At 42.3% G+C, this 27,964-nt stretch overlaps 1 protein-coding gene across 8 annotated transcripts in view; it reads left to right on the top strand.

The window, feature by feature from the left end:
* oxr1a (oxidation resistance 1a) overlaps positions 1 to 27,964 on the top strand; it is a 576,817-nt gene that overhangs the window by 521,742 nt on the left and 27,111 nt on the right. For 7 of the 8 annotated variants that reach the window (XM_038809970.1, XM_038809974.1, XM_038809975.1 and 4 more), the window contains 4 exons: positions 1,054 to 1,134; positions 2,179 to 2,304; positions 19,797 to 19,949; positions 20,459 to 20,554. In XM_038809970.1, coding sequence (XP_038665898.1) covers positions 1,054 to 1,134; positions 2,179 to 2,304; positions 19,797 to 19,949; positions 20,459 to 20,554 — 456 coding nt within the window. The remainder of the gene's footprint in view (positions 1 to 1,053; positions 1,135 to 2,178; positions 2,305 to 19,796; positions 19,950 to 20,458; positions 20,555 to 27,964) is intronic. The other variant, XM_038809973.1, reaches the window with a different exon arrangement.

Below are 27,964 nucleotides of genomic sequence, written 5' to 3'. Positions count from 1 at the left end.
TCATCTAAAATAGCCAATCAAACAGGTAGGCTTTACTATCATCGCCGTGGCAGGCATCTATCTGGTAAGATGATGGTTTGCGAAGTGGTTGTGAACTCTGTTAAACATCGTCTTAACACCACTCTGACATGTTAACTTCTGTTACATGTGTTGTAGTGGAAAAGCAGTGATGCAAGAAGATGCACGCTTTGCTCACCTCTCTTTTGTCTGGATTCTCTTCTCAGCCAGCTGAGCTTTTTACTTCCATTTGCCTCTTCAAATGTCCTTCCAAGCAGTCAGCCTCCAGAAGTCACAGCTGTCAGTAACAATTTCTTGGTTGTCAGTGTCACTATCTGACATCTTCATATCTCGCTTGCATGTGTCCTGGTAGTGGAGTTATGGACGCTGAGGCACTAAGTTAATCTTGCTCAGGATTTATGCAGGAGGATTGTTTGGTGGATTAAAATGGGAAGAGCTACAAGAATTGATTCTGGTGCTCTGAGATTGAATTAGTGATGATCTAAAGTAGAAAAAGAGCTTAACTCTGCATCTGACTTGTGAACATGAACTTTGGTAAATTTCCAAATTTGTTCAATTTCTGGCACCAGCATGTTTGGCCTTGGAGTTGGAGCTCGAGCATAGTCCGTTTCCACAAATCAACTGAATAAAAAATAACCTATGTAAAAGTAATCTTACCTACATTTCTGTTATCTCGGAGATAACAGATATTTGTATGTTATTCTGGCAGCTCTCTGCAGCAAAGTATGCATTGTTTTTCGGACAGTGCAGTTATAATTACAGGATTGATGTGTGCGAATTGCTATAATCTGAATACTGGGTCTTGGTAAGAGACTAGGAAACTGCAAGTATTTCATTGTTCAAAAACATTTTGACTTATTTAATTACTTATGATTTTGGGTATCATGTGGGTTGTTATCTGTCTTAAAGTTTATCCATTCACTTCCCTTTAATCTTCGTTCGATTTTGTATCCCTATTTTCTGTCCCTCTTCTTCACCTCCTATATCTTATTTTTAATTTTAGTGGCATTATTTTCTTCCTGTCTCTGTATTCAGGTAGTATCAGTGACTGAGTACCATCGCAGGATCGATGCTCTTAATGCTGAAGAACTGCGCAAGCTTTGCAGACGTCTAAAGGTGCCCCATCTGTAGTTAACCCCACTATACATTTGCCCAAAGAGCTAGAGCAGATGCGGCTGTGTGCATCCCAGATTTTTCTCAGTGGCAAATATACCTACTTTGTGTTTGCCTCAGCAGCAACACTTTATCAAAGCCTCGCAGAAAATTCCTTATTTTGGATACAGTTGTGGTGCAGTGGTGTGTAATAGTTGATTAAATGAAACCCATTGCATGAAGGGAATTAATTATGGCATGGGGGACAATTAGGAATTTTCTGCCCTCCATATCACAGTAAGTTTCTCTTAAACTGCAGTCGTTACCACACAACCATTGTGACGATGAGTAGTTTCTCTGTAATTTGGTTTACTGCAGAATTTGATGTGGAGGAAAGTTTTGCTGAGAATGCAGAAGTTGAATGAAGTCTGTGATGATTGTGCCTCATCTTAATGTAGTGTATAGGCAAATTCTCTCCAATTGCCTGCATTCTTCTCAACTTTCGTTATAGACTCCAATAGTACTACTTTGTTCTTGAATCCCAACATGTCCGTGCCTGCACTGATCCTGCACTGTACATTGATAAAGGGCAGTGATGTGAAAATAACAATTAATAAAGAGGAAATTATCATTTTAAATGTTAAATGTATATATTTTGATTTGGTCACATTTTATACACTGAAATAATGTAAAGATTTCTTTGATCACAATTTTAACTGTCATTTTACGAATTCCATAGTTGCCCTTCTTCCACTGTACAGTTAAGGGAAAACTGCTGCCAAGACTTATTAAATTTGCCTTGAAAAGTTGAAGGTGCATTATTTTGTCGTCATTTCCACATTTTTGGATCAAGCAAATAAACAGGAACTGGATTTTTGAGCTTATTATGTTTTATTTTAATGTATTTGAGACATGAAGCCTGAAACATTCTGAGATTGTCCATTAGTTATAATTTGGGCATGATATTTGTTGTGTGAGGTCATATACACTGTTACCTTTTTTCAGTTCAAGATAATGCCCAAAGGCAGCTGGGCGAGCTGTGGTTCTTAATGTTATCTCTGATTTTAGATAACAACACGAGAAGAAACCAGTATGAGGCAAAATATAACCACAAAGCCTGATTTGGAGCTTGAAACATTTCGGCCAAACCTGAGTGAAAAAAGTGACCTGCTCCAAACGGATCAGATTGAAAAGGTAATTAATTCTTGTACCATGGGACGTTTTATTACCTCAAATACTATATAAATGCAAGTTGTTGTTGAAACTTCTACTTAATTTGAGAATCAAAATCTGGAAAAGGTGGTGCAATAGATTTTGGCATGGAATCTTCGAGTAAAGTAAATAAGTAGTCACCATAGTCCCAGATGACCATAGACTGCTTTCCCCTTTGAGGGGGAGAGCTGACTGGTGATGATTTAACCTGAGGATCACCACACCTCAAGCTCCAAGGTTGAGAAGGTGGGACATTCATGAATAACCTCAGCCGGTACGGGAATTGAACCCATGCTGTTGGCCTCACTCTGCATCATAAGCCAGCTATCCAACTGAACTAAACCAGCCCCAATCTTCTACAGGTGTAGTGTTTAATGCACAGTTTAATTGTGGAATTTAATATCCACCCCGGGCAAGTATGAAAGCAGAGAAGCTGTGTAATCAAGCAGGAGGATGTCTGGCAGTGATCCCATCATTCTCCCAGCTCCCTCCAATCAAATCCCGGGTGCTTGAGGGTGGTCTTTCTGCAGAAAGTAGGTAGGCTTCAATTTTCCAAGTTGTTTGATTAATTTTATTGCAATCTGAAATTAGTTCATTTCCATATCCATTTTTGCAGTTTTGGCCAAAATACATCAGAAATATCTCATTCATTACACGCATCCTATACATAAAGATGCAAGTCACTAAGTCGCCAATAATAGCTGACAAATATGATTGCCAATAAAAGTTGGGCACATTCAAACAAAGTTGGGTTGTAGCCTTGATTAATGAAAGGATTCAATTGCGTTGTCAATGCTCAGAAAAAGCAAAAACTAAAAGTTAGACTCCAATAAACCTGATAACATCGAATGAAAGATTGCTTCATCAGAATGCAAACAAAAACTTATCACCCAGTTCAAAGTAACAGGGTTCATCAAATGTTGACTGAAGCAATAGGCTCACTGTGTGAATAAGTTGTTAACCACAAACTAAAGGTGGATGACTACTCTGAATGACTTAGAAAAATAACTAAACTAATGCTATCAAACTTGTAAATAATTAAATTGTAGCAATTATTGCTGAGCTGGAGTTATACAGATCACTCAATGTAGATGGCCATCCATTAGATGAGCTCAGAGAGCTGGACAGCAAAACACTTTGACATTCCATAAAGGAAATGCAGCAATGTGTATATTTCATGTAGAAAACCTCCCAAGACACTTATGATAAAATAAGAATGCAATATGAGACAGGATGACCAAAAAGTTGGGTTTTATGGAGTTTCTTAAAGAAAGAGAAGGGATGAAGAAGCTGAAAGTGATTGCAAGTTTAAGGCCGAAATGGCCAATGGCCTGATTGCCAATTGTGAAATGAAGGAGGGTGAGAGGAATGGAGACCTTGTGAAGAGTTGTAGATCTAGAGGAGCTACAGCGATGTGTAGGGACAAGGACTTGCTTCAATCTAATCACATACATAAGAGGTTTAAATTGGAAATGATGGGACCTAGGAACCATGAAACTCAATAAGACGATGAGTGAGCAGGAATTGGGGAGGGATAGGATACGTGAAGCAATTTTGGAAAAGCAAAAACTTTGAGTGGGAAACTGGCCAAGAGGGCGTTCAAATAGTTGAGATTAGAGGTAATATTGGAGTGGATGAGAGCTTCGAGAACCATGGCAGATAGTACAGAGTTGGAAATGGGCAATGTTTGTGAATGAGTAGATGTGAGATCGCAGCTCGATCTAAGGACATATATGATAGTAACATTACAAACTATGTGGTTTAATCTGAGGCAGTGGCTGAGATGATGACTTTAGTCTTTCTCCATTTTAACTGGAATATGGCACATCCTGGTCTTAATGTCAGCAGCTTACTCGAGGAAGCTGTTCATAAGTTTGCTCTGATGTTTCTAAGCGACAACATAGACAAGGAAGAGGAAGCCAGTAAGGGGTTTCTGAAATAGCTGGGAAGAGAAAAAGAAAATTCGACTTAGCTGCTTAACAGAAGGAATAAATTGAAGGATAGTGTGCTTGATTTTGTCAGGCTGCTGGATAGTTCGATGAGAAGTAGTTCAAAAAGGACGAGGAGGCACAGTACACCAAGGTCACAGGATGTCATTTGTGACAGCGATTCAAATCTTTTGAACTGTGACATAGCAGATTTCAGAGAATCAAACATGCTGGGCATTGATTTGTGAGGTGAGCTTCAGTACATTCAAGACTTTGGCGTGCAAAGGGATATAGATATGGAGGCTGAGTTAGCAAGGACAGGGTCACGATGGTGACAGCAGTTTTAAAAGGTGACAGTACAGCCAAAATTAGAAAAGCCATCCAAGTGAGTCCGGAAGGCATAGAATGTCCAGACCAGTTAAGTCACAAGCGAGTTTGTCAAGATTGGGATGGTATTTTAATGCAAGGACTCTGACGAACAGGCAAATGAATTGAGGGCACAAATTAAAACATGGGAGGTATGATGTCATTGCTGTCACTGGGACATGGTTGAGAGTGGAGCAGGATTAGCAGCTCAATGATCCAGGATCTTCTGGCGAGATAGGCAAGGAGGTAAAAGAGGAGGGGATGTCTCAATTTTGAACATGGAACCAATTGCAGCAGTAAGGAGGGACAACATCTTAGGCTATTCAACTGAAGCCATATGGATGGAACTTAAACAAAAAGGAGCAATCTCATTGTTCTATAGACCCCAAACAGTCCAAGAGAAATAGAAGAGCAAATATGTGGGCTGATTTTAGAGAAGCGTAAAATTAATAGGGTAATGATAGCTTGGGATTTCAACTCCTCCAACATTAACTGGGTAGCCATAGTGTAAAAAGTTTAGAAGGAACAGAGTTCTTAAAATACGTCCAGGACGGGCAGCACGGTGGCCTAGTGGTTAGCACAACCGCCTCACGGCGCTGAGGTCCCAGGTTCGATCCCGGCTCTGGGTCACTGTCCGTGTGGAGTTTGCACATTCTCCCCGTGTCTGTGTGGGTTTCGCCCCCACAACCCAAAAATGTGCAGAGTAGGTGGATTGGCCACGCTAAATTGCCCCTTAATTGGAAAAAATAATTGGGTAATCTAAATTTAAAAAAAAAAATACGTCCAGGATAACTTTTTAAGCCAGTTCGTAGAGATCCTACAAGAGGGGGGGGGGTTGTCCTGGACTTAATTTTGGGTAACAAAACCGGGCAAATGGTTGAAGTATCAGTGGGGGAGCATCTTGCAGACAGCCATCGTAATTCCTTTAGATTCAAGATCATTATGGAAAAGGACATAGACGGGCCTACGGTCAACGTTCTAAACAGGGGGAAGGCTGATTTTAATAAGATCATAGAACAGACAGTGTAGAAGGAGGCCATTCAACCCATCGAGTGCACCGACCCAATTAAGTCCTCACTTCTATCCTATCCCCCTAACCAAATAACCCTTCCTAACATTTTTAGACACTAAGGGCAATTTATCATGGCCAAATCCACCTAACCTGCACGTCTTTGGACTGTGGGAGGAAACCGGAGCACCAGGAGGAAACCCACGCAGGGAGAGCGTGCACACTCCGCACAGACAGTGACCCAAGCCGGTAATCGAACCTGGGACCCTGGCGCTGTGAGGCCACAGTGCTAACCACTATGCTACCGTGCTGCCCAAATCAGATATGATTTGGCCAAAGTGGCCTGGGAGCAGATACTTTTAGGTAAATCTGTGACAGAACAGTTGGATGCATTCAAGAAGGAAATAGGGAGAACACGGGGCCAACATGTTCCAGTAAAGAAAAAGAATGGGTCCAATAACTCCAGTTTACCCTGGATATCAAGGGATTTACAGCAATGTATAAAGGGAGGCTTATGGCAGATATCAAGGGGCCAAAACAGCAGAAACCCAAAAGGAATATAGGATGTTATCCACTTAGGTAGTAAAAATAGGAAGGCAGATTATTATTTGAATGGGTGTATATTGAGAGACCTTTGTATCCCCTTGCATCAGTCGCTGAAAGTAAGGGCGCAGGTACAGAAGGTAGTGAAGAAGGCAAATGTATATTGGCCTTCATAGCGAGAGGGTTTGAGTATCAGAATAGTTTGTTTTACTGCAATTGTATAGGGCATTGGTAAAGCCACATCTGAAATATTGTGTGCAGTTTTGGTGTCCTTTTCTGAGGAAGGATGTTCTTGCTATGGAGGGAATGCAGCGAAGATTTACCAGGATGATTCCTGGGGTGGTAGATTCAGATAGAATGTTCCAAATTGTGGGGGAGTCCAGAACTAGGGGTCATAGTTTGAGGATAAGGAGTAAACCTTTTAGGATTGAGGTGAGAAGAAATGTCTTTACCCAATGAGTGGCGAATCTGTGGAATTCGCTACTACAGAAAGTAGTTGAGGCCAAAACATTGTGTCATTTCAAGAAGGACTTAGATATCAAGGGATGGGGGGGGGGGGGATCGGGGTATTGAACTTGATGATCAGCCATGATCATAACGAATGGCGGAGCAGGCTCAAAGAGCCGAATGGACGACTCCTGCTTCTACTTTCTGTGGTTCTATGTAATGTGCAACGGGGAACTTAAAAAGGAACTTAAGAGAGCAAAAAGAGGACATGAAAGGGTACTGGCAGGGAAAATAAAGGAAAATCCTAAGTTGTTTTACAAGTACATTATGGGTAAACTGATTACAAGGGAAAGAGTAGTGCCCATTAAGGACCGTAGTGGTAATTTGTGTGTGGTGCCGGAGGACATAGATATGGTTCTAAATGAATACTTTGTGTTGCCATTCACTAAGAGAGGTACAGAAATCCGGGAGAAGGACTGTAATTAAAGAAATTAACTTGAAAGAGAGGAGGTACAGAGTGGTCTGGTTGGCTTAAAAGTAGGCAAATCTCCAGGACCAGGCTGTTGAGTGAGGCAAGGGAGGAAACTGCAGGAATGCTGGCAATAATTTTCAATTCTTCTCTGGCCACAGGAGAGGTGCCAGAGGACTGGAGGATAGCCAATGTGATACTGTTATTCAAAAAGTGAGGAAGGGAGAAACCAGGAAACAACAGGCCAGTCAGTCTAACCTCATTGGTGGTAAAACTATTAGAAGCAATTCTGAGACACAGAATTAATCTGCATTTGGTAAGGCAGGGATTTATCAAGAACAGTCAGCATGGTTTTGTTCAGGGGAGGTCATGTCTGATCAACTTGATTAAAATTTTGAACAGGTGACCAGTTGTGTAGATGAGGGCAGTGCATTTGACATAATCTACTTGGATTTTAGAAAGGCTTTTGATAAGGTCCCACATGTGAGACTGATGGCGAGCTATGAGCCCATGGGATCCAAGGAAATTTGGCAAATTGAATCTAGAATTGGCTGAGTGGCAGGAAGCCGAGGATAATGGTCGGTGGGGCGATCTGACTGGAAGCCTTGTGTACAGTGGTGTCCCACTAGTTCAGTGTTGACCCTTTCAGTTTGTGGTTCATACAAATGATTAATACATGAATATAGAAGGGTCGATCAGTAAGTTTGCAGATGATATGAAAATTGGCAGGTTGCAAATATTGAGGAGCTAAGCCTGAGATTAGAGGGATTTAGATGAGCTTGTCAGATGGGCTGATCCGTGGCAAATGGAATTCAATCCGGATAATTGTGAGGTCTTGCACTTGGACAGGACAAACCAGGCAAGGGAATACATGATAAATGGCAGGACCCTGGGAAGTACCAGGATCAGAGGGAACTTGGTGTGCATGTACACCAGTCCCTTAAGGTAGCAGAGCAGGTGGATACAGTAGTTAAGAAGGCATATGGTATTCTTGCCTTTATTAGCCGAAGCATAAGAGTTTAAGAGCATGGAGGTTATGCTGGAACAGTATAACTTAGGGACATAGTTAGAGTAGACAGGAAGAAACATTTCCCCTTGGTGGAGGGATCAATGACCAGAGGGCATAGATTTATGGTAAAGGGCAGGAGGTTTAGAGGGGATGAGGAAAAACCTTTTCATCCAGAGGGTGGTGAGAGTCCGGAACTCGCTGACAAAGTGTGGTGGAGGCAGAGACCCTTATAACATTTAAGAAGTTTTTAGATGTGCACTTGCGGTGCCAAGGCATACAAGGCTAGAAAATGGGTGAAGAATAGTAACGTGGTTATTTTTGACCGGCGCAGACGTGATGGGCTTATGGGCCTATTTTGTGTTGTATACCTCTACGACTCTACTCAGATTGATCTTGCGTTGCAGTTGGGAGGAAATTTGGGATCAAGATAGCAGGGGATAAGTCTCATACGAATTAGGAGCGGGTGTAGGCTTCCAGGCCCCTCAATTCTGTTCCATAATTCATTTAGATCATATCATATCAGATCTAACTATAAACCCAACCCCACATTCCTACCTACCCCAAATAATCTTTCATCCCCACGTTAATGAAGAATCAATCTAGCTCTGCCTCAAAAGATTTGAAGACTCTACTTCTACTGCCTTTTGAGTTCCAAAGCCCCTCAACCCTTGGAGAAAAATGCTCTTATCAGTGAGATGAGAAAAATATTCTTCTCATCAATTCCTCCCACAGTAAATGATAGCATTCTATTCAATTTACTGTACCTATATACAACCCTTTTTTGATTCAGGCATGAGGACATCCAGATCCCTCTGAATTTCGCAGCGACCTCTGGTAAGAAAAGGCAAGTACTCCATAACCCTTTTTAAACACCTTATCTCCTGGTCCTGATGCCTTCAGGTAACTATGGACATGCACCCCAATGTCCTTTTGGTCCTCGGTACTTCCTTTCGTCCTGCAATTTTAGATTCTTCCACAAGAGGAGACATTAGCCTGGATTTGTTAAAGGAAGGTCTTGCCGTGCGAATTTGATTGAATTCTTTGAGGAAGTGAGAAGAAGGGTTGATGAAGGTAGTGCAGTGCATGTTGTGCCCATAGATTTTGGCAAGGCGTTTGACGAAGTACCACATGGCAGATTGGTCAAGAAAGTGAAAACCCATGGGTTGGAGGCAATGTGGCAAACTGGATAAAAAGTTGGCGTAGTAACAGGAAACAAAGGGTAATGGTCGATGGCTGCCCTTGCAATTGGAAAGTTGTTTCAAAAAGGTTGCAATCAAGTCACCTCTTACTCTTCCAAACCCTACTGGATACAAGCCGCACCTGTCCACTTTTTGCTCATGAGATAATCCACCCAGTCGTGATACTACTCGAGTAAACTTGCACTCAATTGCTGATGCAGTTACATCTTTCCTTAAATAAGGAGACCAGTACTGTATACAGTACTCTGGAGGGTCTCACATCTAAAGCTTAACCTACTTTAAATCAATTCCTTCACAGTAAATGATAGCATTCTATTCTATTTATCATACCATATACTAGCCTTTTGTGATTCATACACTAGTACACCTGGATCCCTCTGAATCTTGCACCTCTGCAATATCTCACCATTTAGATAATTTTATTTTTTATTATTCTTGCTAAAATTGAGAATTTCACATTTGCCCGCGTTAAGCTCCATTTGCCAGATCTTTGCACGGAGGTAACGTATCCATGTCTCTTTGTAGCCTCCTTTTTCCCTCTTTGCAGTTTACTTTCTTATCTACCTTTCTTTGTGTCATCAGGAAATTTAGCAACCTTCAGTCCCTTTATCCAAGTCATTTACATAAATTTAAAATTATATTTTTATAAACAGTTGAAAATTGTGAATAAGGAACAAAGAATGAAAATGAAATGAAAATCGCTTATTGTCACAAGTTGACTTCAAATGAAGTTACTGTGAAAAGCCCCTAGTCGTCACATTCTGGCGCCTGTTCGGGAGGCTGGTACAGGAATTGAACCGTGCTGCTGGCCTGCCTTGGTCTGCTCTTTAGCCATATGCTAAACCAGCCCCTAAATACAGGCCCTTCACCCCTCCACCGGGCCTGTACCGGTTTGATACCAACCTTGCAAAAACGCTCAGCACTTCTTTGTGCCGTATCCCTTATTCTATCCATGTATTTGTCAAGGTGCCTTTTGAACGCCGTTAATGTATCTGCTTCCATAACCTCCCCTGGCAGCGCGTTCCAGGCACTCTCCACACTCTGGAAAAAAATCTGTGTCGCACATCTCCTCTAAACTTTGCCCCACGGACCTTAAACCTCTGCTTCCTGATGACTGACCACTTCACCCTGGGAAAGCGTGCCTGCCCATCCACTCTGTCCATGCCCCTCATAATCTTGTAGACCTCTATCAGGTCACCCTTCAACCTTCGTCATTCAAATGGAAACAGTCCGAGTCTTTTCAGCCTTTCCGCATAACTAACACCCTCCAGACCAGGCAACATCCTGGTAAACCTCTTCTGTACCCTCCACATCCTTCTGGTAGTGTGGTGACCAGAATGGTGCGCAATATTCCAAGTGCAACCGTACCCAGGTTCTATACAACTGCAGCATGACTTGCCAGTTTTTAAACTCGATGCCCAACCCAATGAAGACCAGCATTCCATATGCTTTCGTGACTGCCTTGTCCACTTGTCTTGCCACTTTCAAAGGTCTGTGAACCTGCACGCCTAGATCTCCCTGACTTTCTATACTCCAAAGAGTTTTGCCATTTACTGCATATTTCCCCTCTGTTAGACCTACAAAAATGCATTACCTCACATTTGTCTGGACTAAAATCCATTTGCCATTTCCCTGCCCAAGTCTCCAACCTATCTTTGCCCTGCTGTATCCTCTGACAATCCTCAACTATCTGCCACTTCACCAACCTTGGTGTCATCCGCGAACTTACCAATCAGACCAGCTACATTTACGTGCAAATTTTTATGTATACTACAAACAACAGAAGTCCCAGCACAGATCCCTGAGGAACACTACTAGTCACAATCTTGCATTCAGTAAAACACCCTTCTACTGCTACCCTTTGCCTTCTGTGACCGAGCCAGTTCTGTACCCATCTTCCCACCTCACCTCTGATTCCGTGTGACTTCACCTTTTGTACCTGCATGCCTTAGGCACCTTTCAAAGGCTTTACTGAAGTCCATGTAAACAACATCCATCGCCCTCACCTCATCTTTGTCACTTCCTCAAAAAATGTGATCAAGTTAGTAGCACGACCACCCCTTCACAATCTTCTAATTAATCCATTTGTTTCCAAATGGGTATCAATCCTGTCCTTGAGAATTCTCTCCAATAAGTTATCTACTACTGACACAATGCTCACCAGCCTATAGTTTCAAGGATTATCCCTACTACCTTTCTTAAACAGCGGTACCACATTAGCTATTCAAGTCCTCTGGTATCTCACCTGTAGCCAATGAGGATACAAAGATGTCAGTCAAGGCCCCAGCGATTCCTTCTCTTGATTTCCTCAGTATTCTGGGATAAATCCCATCCTGCCCAGGAGACTTATCAACCTTAATATATTTTAGAAGACCCAATGCCACCTCCTTTCGATGTCAACGTGACCCAGACTGTCCACACTACCCAAGAATCATCTTCCACAAAGTCCTTTCCTTTGGTGAACAATGATGCAAAGTACTCATTTAGTACCTCTCCCATTTCCTCTGGCTCAACACATAGATTTCCCCCATTGTCCTTAAGTGGTCCAATTCTTATCCTGGCCACCCACTTGCTTGAATGGATGGCAAAGGTTTGGCTATTGGGAATTAATTTGTCCAGCAGGGGAGACTATTTTTCAGGAATGCACACAAAAAGTAGAAGGCTTTGAAAGGAATTGGTGCTTGTGGGTGTTGAGGATTGGAGCTCATCTTTCTGCAATTGAGATAGTTGAGGTTTGGTATGGATATCATTAGGAGAGCTTATGGAGTGAGAGGTTTAGAGCACAGATTGTCAGCAAACCAGTTTAATAAAAGCTCTTTAATGCCCAAGCTTTGTGCAAAATGTACAAAATATAATACACATACACAACTTAATCATACAAATGTATCAATTAGGATCAGAAGTTTTAGTTTGACTGCCATTCAAATAGAGGTGAATGAGTCTTGGCTTAATCCAAGCCTAAACAACTGGTGATGAAGCAATGACGCTTGACTTCAATTTAGACTTTATTTCTAAATAGCATCTGAATGCCACCATTTGCTGTGGTGGACCAACTGTTATGGGCCAGGGTTTAGAGAACCCAAAGGTATATCATGGAGTTCACCTGACCCACAACGTTTAATAGATTGTGGTATGGAGAGCACACAGCCCACACTACAGGTGTGGTACAGCAGAAATGGAAAAGTATTTTTTTAAAACAAAATACTGTTTATTCTATGAACTCATCTTTTTAAAACATAGTGAACATTTTAGCAAGCATTAATTCAAATGCAACCCCCAAAGAATACAACACTAGGTAATCCTTAATAACTTCCCAAACAACATCCAGAAGACAAAAGAAACACCTTTTAACAGAAGCACATCAGGTTTACATTCACTGCTGAAAACATTTATAATTCCTAATTCACCAAATGATCAAGAGATAGTCTTTTCATGGCAGAAAGATCAACAGTACACCTGCTTTGTCTGGCTTCAACTCCAACACTAAAAACAAAACTAAAACACACCCTGCAACAAACAGCCTAAAACTAAAGTAAAAAGCTGACAGACAGCCCAGCTCCACCCACACTCTGACATCACTGATAAACACCCATTTCTTAAAGGTACTCTCACATGACACCTCCCCCCAAGAAAAAAAACCCATCAACTTCAAGGTGGTTTCATTTTTCACCTTTTCACTATCCTTTAAGAAATGCACACAGTAAATATACTTTTTCGCTTCAAACTACCACACACAAACAGGTATATAGTCCATTTATTTTTCCGTTCATCTTCCTCCAACTGAAATCCTTCTCGATTGACAGTCTCTTTGAACAAGAAGGTCTCTGCACGATCCATCCATTCCTCTACGCCTCGGCATGTCTCTTTAAAGTCAGATGCTTTAGTTCAATCTGATCACAGAGACCCTTGCAATTCTCCAACACATGAGCATTGTTATCAGAGAATTTACAGTGCAGAAGGAGGCCATTCGGCCCATCGAGTCTGCCCCGGCTCTTGGAAAGAGCACCCTACCCAAGTTCAACATCTCCACCCTATCCCAGTAACCCCACCCAACACTACGGGCAATTTTGGACACAAGGAGCAATTTATCATGGCCAATCCACCTAACCTGCACATCTTTGGACTGTGGGAGGAAACCGGAGCACCCGGAGGAAACCCACACACACACTGGGGGATGTGCAGACTCCGCACAGACAGTGACCCAAGCCGGAATCGAACCTGGGACCCTGGAGCTGTGAAGCAATTGTGCTATCCACAATGCTACCGTGCTGCCCTTATCACAGCTTTCACGCAGCCCTATGCCTTTTGAAACTCCGCTGTCCATTTAAATTTTCAATGTTTTTTCAGCAAGTCCATCGGTGGTGCAATCACGCTGCAAAACTTTTTCACAAATGTGCATAAATCCACTCATGCCAAGAAATCGCATTATTTCCCTTCGTCTTGAGGCTATCGGAAACTCCTCAATAACTGTTGGTATCACATCCCGTGTGACCATTCGACCCTGTCCAATTGTATGGCCAAGGAAAGTGACTTGGGCTTTTCCAGATTCACTTTTGGCTAGGTTTATCACCAAACCCGCCTCCTGAAGTCGATCAAATAACTCCATCAGATGTTTTAAATGTTCTGTCCATGTCTGGCTGAAAATTACCAGATTGTCAATGTATACCGCACAATTGGGTAGTCCTGAAACAAATTTGTGTAAATTTAGTTAACCGTTGAAATGTGGCTGGGGCGTTTATCATGCCAAATTGCATAACTTTGAATTGGTGTATACCAGCTGGAGTCACAAAAGCTGAAATCTCCTTCGCCCTTTTGGATGAAGGTACCTGCCAGTAACCTTTTAAGTAAATCCAGTTTGGAAATCAAAGCTAATTGTCCCACTTTCTAGATGCAATCCTCCAAACGTGGGGTAGGATAAGAGTCTGTTCTTGTAACTGCATTAACCTTTCTATAGTCCACACACAACCATTGGGGACCGTCTGGTTTAGGTAGCATCACGATAGGTGAGCTCCATTGGCTGCAACCCACTTCAGTTATGCCATTTTTAAGCATACTTTGTTAACCTGTGCCAATTTTAAAGGGTTAGTCTGTCTGGAGGTTGTTTGATTGGAACAGCATTTCCCACATCTACATCATGTATACACATTTTAGTACTTCCCAATTTACCTCTACAAACTTGCCCATGTGATATCAATAACTCTTTCAGTCAGTTTGTCCTCTGGAAGGTAACTCAACAATTTATCCCAATTTTTAAGAACATCCTCATTTTCCAATTTAATTTGAGGTATGTCGAATTCACAGTCATCTGGATTTGGTTTGTCATTTTGAGTTAAAATCATTCCTCCTCCTTTTTGCTCTCCTTCCCTTTCAAAGTACCTTTTAAGCATATTCACATGACACACTCGGTGAGTTTTCCGTCTATCTAGTTTTTTTACCACATAATTTACCTCACTTAATTTCCTTTCAAACTGATAAGGTCCACAGTTTTGCTTTTAAAGGTTCACCTACCACTGGTAACAATACTAAAACTATCTCCACAGGCAAAACTACAAACTTTGGATTTCTTGTCTGCTACCTGTTTCATCACATGTTGTGTAACTTTTAAATGTTGTCTAGCCAATTCACCTGCTCTATTTAATTGTTCCCTAAAATTTGACACTTAATCCAATAATGTAATTTCTGATTTCTCACTCACCAATTTTTCCTGAATCAATTTAAGTGGTCCGCTTACCTCATGACCAAAAATTAGTTCAAAAGGACTGAATTTGGTTGACTCATTAGGTGCATCCCGAATTGCAAACAGTACGATTGCAATCGTACTGTTTTCAATGGACAGCACGGTAGCATAGTGGTTATCACAATTGCTTCACAGCTCCAGGGTCCCAGGTTTGATTCCTGGCTGGGTCACCTGTGTGGAGTCAGCACGTTCTCCCCGTGTGTGTGTGGGTTTCCTCCGGGTGCTCCGGTTTCCTCCACAGTCCAAAGATGTGCGGGCTAAATGGATTGGCCATGCTAAATTGCCCTTAGTGTCCAAAATTGCCCTTATTGTTGGTTGATTGGGGTTACTGGGTTATGGGGATAGGGTGGTGTGGGCTTGGGTAGGGTGCTGTTTCCAAGAGCCGGTGCAGACTCGATGGGCCAAATAGCCTCCTTCTGCACTGTAAATTCTATGATTCTAATACAAATGGAATTCCTTTATCCCAATCCTCTGGATAATCGTGACACTAAGTCCTCAACATTGTCTTTAATGGCTGATGCCACCTTTCTAACGCTCCCTGCGATTCTGGGTGGTACGCAGTTAATTTAAATAGTTTTATTCCTAAGCTATCCATAACTTATTTGAATAACCTTGAAGTAAAATTCGATTCTTGATCCAATTGTATTTCTGTGGGTAGTCCATATCTCATAAAAAATGTAAGTAACTCCTCCACAATCTTTTTAGCTATAATGTTACATACTGGAATGGCCTCTGGAAACCTAGTAGACACATCCATTATAGTCAAAAGATATTGATTCCCTCTTTTTGTTTTAAGAAGCGGTCCTATGCAATCAATTAGGACCCTTGGAAAAGGTTCCTCAAATGCTGGAATGGGTATTAAGGGCCCTAGTTTTATTAGTGCTTGAGGTTTCCCTATCACTTGACATGTGTGACATGATTGACAAAATTTAACAACATCTTTATGTAGTCCAGGCCAATAAAAATGTTTTTGTATTTTAGCTTGAGTTTTACTTATTCCCAAATGACCTCCCACTGGTACCTCATGTGCAACTCGCAACACCTCCTTTCTATACCCTACCGGCAATACTACTTGATGAACTTCTGCCCACTTTTCATCTGCCTGCATCTGTAAAGGTCTCCATTTTCTCATCAAGACATCACTTTTACGGTAATAACACTATGGTATCCACTCGGATTCCTCTTCCGTGTATGCTTTTTGATATATCCATTTTATTTCTACGTCTTTCTGTTGTAACGCCGCCAATTTTTCTGAACTAGAAATAACCGCCTCATCCTCCACCTGTTCTTGTTCAACCATCTGATCAAAAATCGTTTCTGATGATTGCACTTCAACTTCATCTTCACTCTTTGATTTCTCCTCTTGTTTTAAACTGTGACTTTGTGACCTTGTTACCACACATTCCGGAAAAATCCCAGGATGTTCGTCACCACTTCAGTTGTCTGATTTTCCACTGGCTTATCAAGCACGACATCACGCCCACCTGCGATCCAGCTATATCATGACCCAAGATAAACTGTATTCCTGACAAGACAGTTCCTCTATTACTCCTACTACCACTTCACCACTCTTCACTGGACTTTCCAACCTTACCTTATATAATTGAACACTACTTCTCTCACCTTGACTTCCACATATTACCACCTTTTCTGGCAACATTCTTCCCAAACTACATAATTCCTCATCTGCTACCATTAAAGATTGACTAGCTCCCGTATCTTTTAAAATTGTGATTTCTTTACCTGCTCCTCCTGATACACATGAGTAAATCTTACCCACACAAGTAAATTCTTTAAAGACATCTGGCACCTTACTTATCAATCACCTCTTGATCAGGCTGTACAATCTTTTGCACCTCCTTCGCTTCACTTGGGCTTTCCTTTACCATTCTAACAAATCCCACTGTCTTATCCTGTTTTACCATATCAGCCTTCCCAGTGCTTTTCATCAACCACCTTTACATGGCCTAGTTTATTACATTGAAATCATTTGAAACTTTTCATTTCTTTTCCACCCTCCTGGATTTGTTTTTTAATCTGAGGTATACTCTCCTTATTAACTCCATTCAGATCACCTTTACCGTTACCACTTGAGTATTTCTAATGTCCCCAGTTTCTATCTCTCACAGGCTGAAACTGATGTCAGAAACCAAGCTTTGATTTATGAACTAATTCATAATCATCTGTCATTTATACTGCTAACCTCACATTTTTAACCCTCTGCTCTTCCACATGAGTTCTCACTACATCAGGAATTGAATTTTTAAACTCCTCCAAAAGTATAATTTCTCTGAGATCTTCATACGCTTGTGGTCTATTTTCAAAGCCCTTATCCACCTAACAAAATTACTCTGTTTGATCCTTTCAAACTCTATGTATGTTTGACCAAATTCCTTCCTTAAATTTCTAAACCTATGTCTGTAGGCTTCGGGCTCTAGTTCATATGCACCTAAGATGGATTTTTTCACCTCATACGTCCCAGATACCTCCTCCGGTACTGATGCAAACACTTCCCTGGCCCTACCTATCAGCTTTGTTTGAATCAGTAAAACCCACATGTCTTGTGGCCATTTCATTTGTTTAGTTACCTTCTCAAATGAAATGAAAAGGCTTTTACCTCCTTCTCATTAAACCTTGGCAATGCTTGGACATATTTAAATAGATCCTCACCAAGCCTTCGACTATGACACTCTTTCTCACTATCTTCATCGCTATCATCCAACTGTACGTTTCCCTTTTCCGTCTGCCAATTTTAACTGACTGTCATGTTTCATGGCCATTTTCTGAAGTTCAAACTCTCTCTTTATCTTTTTCCCTGATCTCTATCTCACTTTCTCTTTCTTTTTGTTCTGCTGGCGCTATTCTTTTCGCCTTCTCTCCTTTTCTTTTTCCCCTCTCTCTCTCTTTCGTATTCAAGCTGCTTTAATTCGTTCTCATGTTCCATTTGTTTAATTTGTAACTGAATTTTTGCCATTTCCAATGAGTCAACCTGTATCTCAGGCAACTTTAAATGCTTAGGCACCGCCATAATTACCTCATCTTTTCGCATTTTGTCAGGCAGTGTTAACTGCAATGTTTTTGCCAAATCTAACGGTCTGCTTTTAGTCTCTGTCCGTAAGGTACTGCGTGTGACCGTCTCCACCCCCAAAAACTTAGAGCTTCTGAAAGAGCCATTGTCCACAACACACTCCCTATTTAAACTAAAATACCACACCTGAAAAACAACCACAATATGCTCACCCCTCACTGTCTTTAAGTTCACTAAGCCAATCCAATAGATGGACCTTTAACCCCCTCAAGCCCCCAATTTGTTATTGGCCCTGATTTAGAGAACCCCAAAGTGTATCATGGAGTTCACCTGACCCACAGCGTTTAATAGATTGTGGTATGGGTAGTATACAGCCCACTCTACAGGTGTGGTACAGCAGAAATGGAAAAGTATTTTTTTAAAACAAAATACTGTTTATTCTATGAACTCATCTTTTTAAAACATACATTTTAGCAAGCATTAATTCAAATGCAACCCCCAAAGAGTACAACACTAGGTAATCCTTAATAACTTCCCAAACAACATCCAGAAGACAAAAGAAACACCTTTTAACAGAAGCACATCAGGTTTACATTCACTGCTGAAAACATTTATAATTCTGAATTCACCAAATGATAAAGAGATAGTCTTTTCATGGCAGAGAGATCAACAGTACACCTGCTTTGTCTGGCTTCAACTCCAACACTAAAAACAAAACTAAAACACACCTTGCAGCAAACGGCCTAAAACTAAAGTAAAAAGCTGACAGACAGCCCAGCTCCACCCACACTCTGACATCACTGAAAAACACTCATTTCTTAAAGGTGTTTTTTTTAAAGACAATTTTATTGAGGTACCTTTGGCATATAAAACAATGACATTGTATAGTACTGTACAAAAGGAAAAGCAGATAGCACACAGTGCAAACCACAACTCTGTTCTTGCAAGGACCTGCCTAAACCACCCCCTACTCTACACTACCCCAGCCCTCTACCCCCCAACCCCCCGCTGACGATTAATTCTCTGCGAAGAAGTCAATGAATGGCTGCCACCATCGGGCAGACCCCGATAGTGAACCCTCTCAAGGCGAACTTAGCCTTTTTCTAGACCGAGAAAGCTCGCCAAATCCGATAGCCATGCTTCGGTTTTCAGGGGCTTTGAATCCCTCCATGCCAACAGTATTCGTCGCCGGGCTACCAGGGAAGCAAAGGTCAAGACATCGGCCTCCTGCTCCTGGACTCCTGGGACACCCCAAAGATTGCCACCTCACAACTCATTACCACCCCAGTTTTCAAGCCCCGAATGAAAGACCTGACTAACCCAGCCCTTCCTTAACCAACCTGATCTGCCTCTTTCAGGTGTGTCTCCTGCAGCATGACTACGTCCGTCTTCAGAACCCGCAAATGCACAAACATACGTGCCCTCTTCACTGGCCTGTTTAGACCTCACATTCCAGGTGATCAGCCTGGTTGGGGGGCACTTCGCCCCCCCCCTTTGCCAATCAGCCAACCCCTTTCCTTGGCCAGCCCTCCAGCCATGTGTTGCGCTCACATGACACAACATTAATAAACATGTGTGATCTGTATACTAATTTATGTACCCAGAGAGCCACCAAATTCTGACTTGTTTTACAGCAGTGGTTGGAATCATACTATGACTGTATATTGGTAATAGAAATGCATTTAAATCCTGTTGCCTTTTATTTTTAAACATTCCCTTTTATTTTGGATGGGTTTTAGCTTGCAAAACATCTGCCTCCACGGACTGTTGGGTACCCATGGACTCTAATTTACAGTACTGCTAAACATGGCATGAGTCTGAAAACACTGTACCGTAGTATGACAGGTGTCGATACACCAATGCTGCTAGTTATTAAAGACAGCGATGGCCAGGTATGGCATGTGCATTTTTAAAAAATAGAACATGCTGCTTTTTTATTTCACCTACTTTAGAAGACTATTTATTATAACTGTGATGAAAATATTAACATATTGAAATTTTCTGCAAAAACATGCAAGACATTTTGTATATATGTATACAATATATTTCTTTCTTGTAATACTCTATTCTGTTACCAATTTTGTTCTCTTTGACTTCTCCCTTTTATTAGTGTTGTATTATTTTAGCTTTGTAATCTGCCTGTTCTTGCTTGCTGAAGTAATGTTATTCACCCAGCTGTGACTGTCAGCTGTTTTCCATTGCTCTGCTTCCCCTTCTACTTACAACACGTGGTGAATAGTTTGAGGCTAGGCAGCACTAGCTTTGGAGATCACTGCGCATGCATAAACAGATGCATAATGATCAAGTGGCCATTTGTGCAAATGTGAACAGTTGTTGGGAGGGTGATGAATCAAATCAATTTCTATTAACTGATTTCCATTTTTCTATTTTATATCTGCAGCTATTTGGTGCTCTAGCATCTGAACCATTCAAGATTAGTGATTGTTTTTATGGAACTGGGGAGACCTTCCTTTTTACATTTTATCCTGAATTTAAGGTAAAAACAAAAGTCAGGAATTACTTGATGTTTTTGCAATTTAAGTTTTTAATTTAATATTTTAGTCAATTTTTAGTCATTCAGACAATATTACTATAACAATAAATGAAACCATTTGGTCTGTGGAGTCTATGCTGTGTACTGTCCAGAGCAGACCAGTCTATGCTCATATCACTGCCTGTGGAGTGCCCATCAAATTTGCATTTGAAATCTGTCATCTCTGCTTCTGTTATCCTCATGGACAGCAAGTTCCAAGTCATTACCTGAAACTCTAGGAAAAGGTTCTTCCTTACATCCCCACTGCATGCCTTAAATCTGAGTTCCATAACCAGTATTCAATTAGCAAGTAGAAATAACTTACCTTTGTCAGAATCTTTTAAATCTCAAATCACCCCTTCAATCTCTTTTAGTCCAATGAGAGCAACCTAACATTGCAGTTAAACGCCTTCATCCCTCCAAGTGTTCCTCTGAACCCCCTCTGTCCCTCAAAAGCTTCCTAAAATGTGATGACCAGACGTGGGTTTAATGCTCTAGTTGTGAACCGACTAGAGCTTCATAAAGATTCAGCATAATCTGTTTTTGCTCTTAATACAAAGTCTAAGATTTCGACCTGCCGCAGCAAATGCAACAAGCCAGCCAAAAGTCCATAAGACATAGGAGAAGAAATTGGCCACTCTGTTCATCAAGTCTGCTCCACCATTCAATGAGATCATGACTGATCTGAAATGATGATCCTCAACTTCACTCACTCACCTTATCCCCATAAACCTTGATTCCTATACTGATTAAAAGTCTGTCTATCTCAGCCTTGAATATGTCTAACGACCCAGCCTCCATTGACTTTGGTGGGACTGGAAGATCCTGCCAGGATCATAAAACTCTGGCCTACTTCTCTTTCATCATCCAGGGAGCTCTGGATGTGTTTTCCCTGTCTTTCCAGAAAGAAACCCATTGTTCAGATGTTGTTCTGCCTGCCAGCCTTTAATTCTAGTTGATCAGGTCCAGATTAAATTAAAGGTAGTAAATAGGGTAGATATTTCCTCCAACGTGAGAGTCCAGAACAGGCAGAATAGTATCTAAATAGACCATTCAAGGGTGTTGTCCAAAAACATTTTATTAATAATTAATCTTTTTGTCACAAGTCGGCTTACATTAACACGGCAATGAAGTTACTGTGAACTCTTGCTTCCCAAAAGGCTGTTAAAGTTGTGTCAATTGTAAATTTCAAAGCAAACATGGCCTTTAATTTTGCTGACAGTTGCTCTGATGATAGGATTCTATGATTATAAAAGGTTTACAGTGCAGAAAGAGGCACTTGGCCCATCATGTCTGTGCTGGCTGAAAAACATGCCACACAGCCTGAACCCATGTCTCCCACAATTTTGTGCATCTCAATTCAATCTTTCCCCATAGCTCCAATTTTTCAGTCCTGGCAATCTCCTTGTAAATCTCTTCTGATCTCCCTAATATAATTATGTAATTTATATAATGAGATACCAGAACTGCACTCCAAGCAAAAGAGCCTGATGTCTTCATCCTTATGAAGTAAACGTGTTGATGTTCTTGGAATCACATCAGCCTGAGTACGGATGACAAGTTCCCTTCCAGAAAAAACATTAGTGAACCCATTTGTTTTTTTATTATAATCTGAGAGCTTCATTCATTTCACCAATTTTTATTTTGAGACTTACTGCCTTGATTCATTTTCTCAAATGTCTTGGTAGCACCTCTCTGTTGTCTTATCTTGTTCCTAGAAGTCAGCAATATCAACATGCCCAAGTTTGTTCTCAACATCAGGCAGGCTGCATAAGGAGGTTTGAGATATGCCAGTAACTTGCCTCTTTTAATTGAGGCTGATTTCAGATATTCCTCAGCACCCAGCAAGCAAAGAATCATTAGTTAAGATGTGGGGAAACAGGCTCTTCATTTTTTGGGGGTGTTTGTGCCAAACTGCAGGAGTGGGGAGGCTGCTCTCCTGTTTCCGCAGTCTTAAGATCAGGGTTCACACACCTTCCTCAATCTTTCACTATAGTGAATTTTTCTGGTTCCACTCACTCCTTTAATTGCTGTTGTTCTTCACTCAGTGCCACATCTACTTGCCACATTAAAGCTGCTCCTGCATCTGCAGAAATTATCGGCTTCCTCCCATCACAAAGCTTATTGAGATTGTTAGAATTTTATTTTATGTGCACCCCAGCCAAAGCCTGGGAACAACAATGGAGGTAGGGGCCATGGTTCATGTATGAAATTAGTTCTTTTTCAAGAAGAAGTGAAAGCCCATCTCATAACGAAAGTGGGAGGTAGTTGAGACACTGGATGGGCTAAAAATTGATAAAAGAGCCAAATTGGATAGGCTGGCTTTGCTTAAAGTTGAAGAGCCACCAGGGCCAAAGATGCACCAAGGAGGAAAACTCAAAAACGTGCAGCAGCACTTTAAAAGCAAAACAGTTAGTTGATTGGTTAATGAGTATTTTTCTCATTTATCTTTCAAAACTCATGAAATTTTAATAATTGTAATACTCTTATTAGTAGCAATAAAATTTACTAATAGTAAAGCTTTTTAGATTAGCTGACGAGTATTTTCTATTTATCTTAAGGGAATTTCATCTAATGCAAGTAAAACATTTATTTAAATATGAATGAAAACACAGACGAGCATCAACTAAAATGTAATCAACAGGGTCATAAATGTAAAGAAAAATCTTGCAGGGCAGGTGATGTGTGGCAGTTACAGAATATGGGAGTTCATGGACACCAGTGTGATCCAAGGCAAACATGTGTTTAGTAAGTATCTGCAAAGCCTGCAATAACATTATTCACACGCGTGAAAAAGGTCCTTGGGATGAAGATAGGGAGGCACTGAAAGACAAACAAATTTGGGGAGGGCCGTCATTTTCACGGTCTGTGCCCTCTCTGCCAGTGATAGCGGGAGCATGTCCCATCTCTTAAAGTCCCCTTTCATTTGTTCTGCCGGGATAGGTTTAACTTGTGCAGTGCCTCCCATTCCCGGGCCACCTGGATTCCCAGATACCGAAAGCTCTTTCCTACCATTCTCAGCAGCAGCTCTCCCAGTCTCTTCTCCTGCCCTCTTGACTGGATCGCGAACATCTCGCTTTTCCCCATGTTCAATTTATACCCCGAAAAATTGCCAAATTCCCCCAGGGATTCGCTTTACTTCCCTCATCCCTTCCAATGGATCTGAAATGTACAAGAGCAGGTCATTTGCGTAAAGCGAGACCTGGTGCTCCACAGCCCCCGCCCCGGACCAGCCCTTTCCAGTTCCTAGAGGCTCTTTAACGCCATGGCCAATGGCTCTATGGCCAGGGCAAACAGTGGGGAGAGGGGTCACCCTTGCCTCATCCCTCGTGTAGTTTAAAATACCCCGACCTCCGCCGGTTCGTACGCACACTCGCTACTGGTGCCTGATAGAGCCACCGCACCCAGTCAATGAAGCCCTCACCAAACCCAAACCTTCCCAGCGCCTCCCACAGGTAATCCCACTCCACCCGATCAAAAGCCTTTTCCGCATCCATCGCTACCACCACCTCCCCTCCTTCCGAGGGTATCATAATAACATTTAAAACCCTTTGAACATTAGCCTTGGACAAAGAACAAAGAAAATTACAGCACAGGAACAGGCCCTTCGGCCCTCCCAGCCTGCGCCGATCCAGATCCTTTATCTAAACCTGTCGCCTATTTTCCAAGGATCTACTTCCCTCTGTTCCCCGCCCGTTCATATATCTATCTAGATGCATCTTAAATGATGCTATCGTGCCTGCCTCTACCACCTCCACTGGCAAAGCGTTCCAGGCACCCACCACCCTCTGCGTAAAAAACTTTCCACGCACATCTCCCTTAAACTTTCCCCCTCTTACCTTGAAATCGTGACCCCTTGTAATTGACACCCCCACTCTTGGAAAAAGCTTGTTGCTATGCACTCTGTCCATACCTCTCATAATTTTGTCGACCTCAATCAGGTCCCCCCTCAACCTCCGTCTTTCCAACGAAAACAATCCTAATCTACTCAACCTTTCTTCATAGCTAGCACCCTCCATACCATGCAACATCCTGGTGAACCTCCTCTGCACCCTCTTTAAAACATCCACATCCTTCTGGTAATGTGGCGACCAGAACTGCACGCAGTATTCCAAATGTGGCCTAACCAAAGTCCTATGTAACATGACCTGCCGACTCTTGTACTCAATGCTCCGTCCGATGAAGACAAGCATGCTGTGTGCCTTCTTAACCACTCTTAACCAATCTGCGTTGCCACCTTCAGGGTACAATGGACCTGAACTCCCAGATCTCTCTGAACATCAATTTTCCCCAGGACTCTTCCATTGACCATATAGTCCGCTCTTGAATTAGATCTTCCAAAATGAATCACCTCACATTTGCCTGGATTGAACTCCATCCGCCATTTCTCTGCCCAACTCTCTAATCTATTTATATTTTGCTGTATTCTCTGACAGTCCTCCTCGCTATCTGCAACTCCACCAATCTTAGTATCATCTGTAAATTTGCTAATCAGACCACCAATACCTTCGTCCAGATCATTTATGTATATCAAAAACAACAGTGGTTCGAGCACGGATCCCTGTGGAACATCACTAGTCACCTTTCTCCATTTTGAGACACCCCCTTCCACCACTACTGTCTCCTGTTGCCCAGCCAGTTCTTTATCCATCTAGCTAGTACACCCTGAGCCCCATACGACTTCACTTTTTCCATCAACCTGCCATGGAAAACTTCATCAAACGCCTTACTGAAGTTCATGTATATGACATCTACAACCCTTCCCTCATCAATTGACTTTGTCACTTCCTCAAAGAATTCTATTAGGTTTGTAAGACATGACCTTCCCTGCACAAACCCATGCGGCCGATCACTGATCAGTCTATTTTCTTCCAAATGTGAATAGATCCTATCCCTCAGTATCTTCTCCAACAGTTTGCCTACCACTGATGTCAAGCTCGCAGGTCTATAATTCCCTGGATTATCCCTGCTACCCTTCTTAAACAAAGGGACAACATTAGCAATTCTCCAGTCCTCCGGGACCTCACCTGTGCTCAAGGATGCTGCAAAGATAGCTGTTAAGGCCCCAGCTATTTCGTCCCTCGCTTCCCTCAGTAACCTGGGATAGATCCCATCCGGTCCTGGGGACTTGTCCACCTTAATGCCTTTTAGAATACCTAAAACTTCCCCCTTCCTTATGCCGACTTGACCTAGGAGTATTTAAACATCCATCCCTAGCCTCAACATCCGTCATTAAGAATCTCCCCCATTTCCTCTGACTCCACGCATAAAGTCCCTCTTTTGTCTTTGAGTGGGCCAATCCTTTCTCTAGTTACCCTCTTGCTCCTTATATACGAATAAAAGGCTTTGGGATTTTCCTTAACCCTGTTCGCCAAAAATATTTCATGACCCCTTTTAGCCCTCTTTATTGCACGTTTGAGATTTCTCCTACTTTCCCGATATTCCTCCAAAGCTTCTTCAGTTTTAAGTTGCCTCATCTTGTGTATGCTTCCTTTTTCATCTTAGCTAGTCTCACAATTCCACCCGTCATCCATGGTTCCCTAATCTTGCCATTTCTATCCCTCATTTTCACAGGGACATGTCTGTCATGCACTCTAATCAACCTTTCCTTAAAAGACTCCCACATTTCAAATGTGGATTTACCCTTAAACAGCTGCTCCCAATCCACATTCCCTAGCTCCTGCCGAATGTTGTTATACTCGGCCTTTCCCCACTTTAGCACTCTTCCTTTAGGACTACTCTCGTCTTTGTCCATGAGTATTCTAAAACTTACGGAATTGTGAGCACTATTCCCAAAGTAATCACGGACTGAAACTTCAACCACCTGGCCGGGATCAGTTCCCAATACCAGGTCCAGCATGGCCCCTTCCAGAGTTGGACTATTTACATACTGCTCTTAAAAAAAACTCCTGGATGCTCCTTACAAATTCTGCTCCATCTGCGCCTCCAACACAACATGAGTCCCATTCAATGTTGGGGAAATTAAAATCTCCCATCACAGCCACCTTATTGCTCCTACATTTTTCTATAATCTACTGTCTACATATCTACATATTTGTACCTCTCCTTCACGCTCGCTTTTGGGAGGCCTGTAATAAAGTTCCAACAATGTTACTGCACCCTTCCTATTTCATAGCTCTACCCATATTGCCTCAGTGCTCGAATCCTCCATCGTGCTATCCTTAATCACAGCTGTGATATCATCTCTGACCAGTAATGCAACTCCTCCACCGCTTTTACCTCCCTCTCTATCCCTGCCCTTTACAAATCTCGTCTGGTCTTCCCCTAGCACCCCCGGGACATAGTCCTCTATCCTTCTGGCCAGTATCTTAGCCAGCAATTTGGCGTCCACATTCAATAGAGAAATCGGCTTGTATGACACTCATTGCTCCGGACCCTTCTCCCATTTCAGAATCAGTGAAATCGAGGCCTGCGACATTGTTGGGGGGAGGACTCCCTTTTCTCGTGCTTCATTAAATGTCCTCACCAGCAGTGGGCTCAATATCTCTGAAAACGTCTTACAGAATTCCACCGGGCAGCTGTCTGGCCCCGGGACCATGTCCGACTGCATGCCCTCCAGCCCCTCGCTTATTTCCTCCATCTCAATTGGGGCTCTCGGCCCTTCCACCAGATCCTCATCTACCCTCGGGAACCTCAACTGACCCAAAAACTGCCTCATCCCCTCCACCCCAGCCGGGGGTTCCGACTCATATAATTTATTGTAAAAGTCCTTAAACACCTTATTCATCCCCACTGGGTCCAGGACAGTATTCCCATCTCTACTCTTTACTCTCCCTATCTCCCTGGCTGCCTCCCGTTTTCTGAGCTGGTGAGCTAACATTCTGCTTGCCTTTTCCCCATACTCATAAATTGCCCCCTTGCCTTCCTCAACTATTCCACCGCTTTCCCTGTAGTCAACAGCCCAAACTCCGCCTGTAACCTCCGCCGCTCCCTCAGTAGCCCCACATCCGGGACCTCCGAGAATCTCCTGTCTACCTGGAGTATCTCCTCAACTAATCTATCCCTCTCAGCCCGTTCTGCCTTTTCTCTGTGGGCCGGTATCGAGATTAATTCCCCTCTGACTACTGTCTTCAAAGCTTCCCAAACCGTCGCTGCAGAGACCTCCCCGTATTATTTGTTTCCAGGAAGTTCTGGATGGACTTGTTCAACCGCCCACAGATTGCTTCATCCTCTAACAACCCCACATCCAGCCTCCACAGCGGGCGTTGTCCTCTCTCCACATTAACCCATAGATCCACCCCATGTGGTGCATGATCCGACACTGCGATTGCCGAGTACTCAGTATCCACCACCTCCGGTATTAGCGCCCTGCTCAGAACAATAAAAGTCAATGCGAGAGTATACCTTGTGGAC

This window comes from Scyliorhinus canicula, chromosome 10 (assembly GCF_902713615.1).
Source record: "Scyliorhinus canicula chromosome 10, sScyCan1.1, whole genome shotgun sequence".
NCBI lineage: Eukaryota > Metazoa > Chordata > Chondrichthyes > Carcharhiniformes > Scyliorhinidae > Scyliorhinus > Scyliorhinus canicula.
Note: the sequence above shows the minus strand (reverse complement) of the source record. Positions and strands in the feature narration are given on the sequence as shown.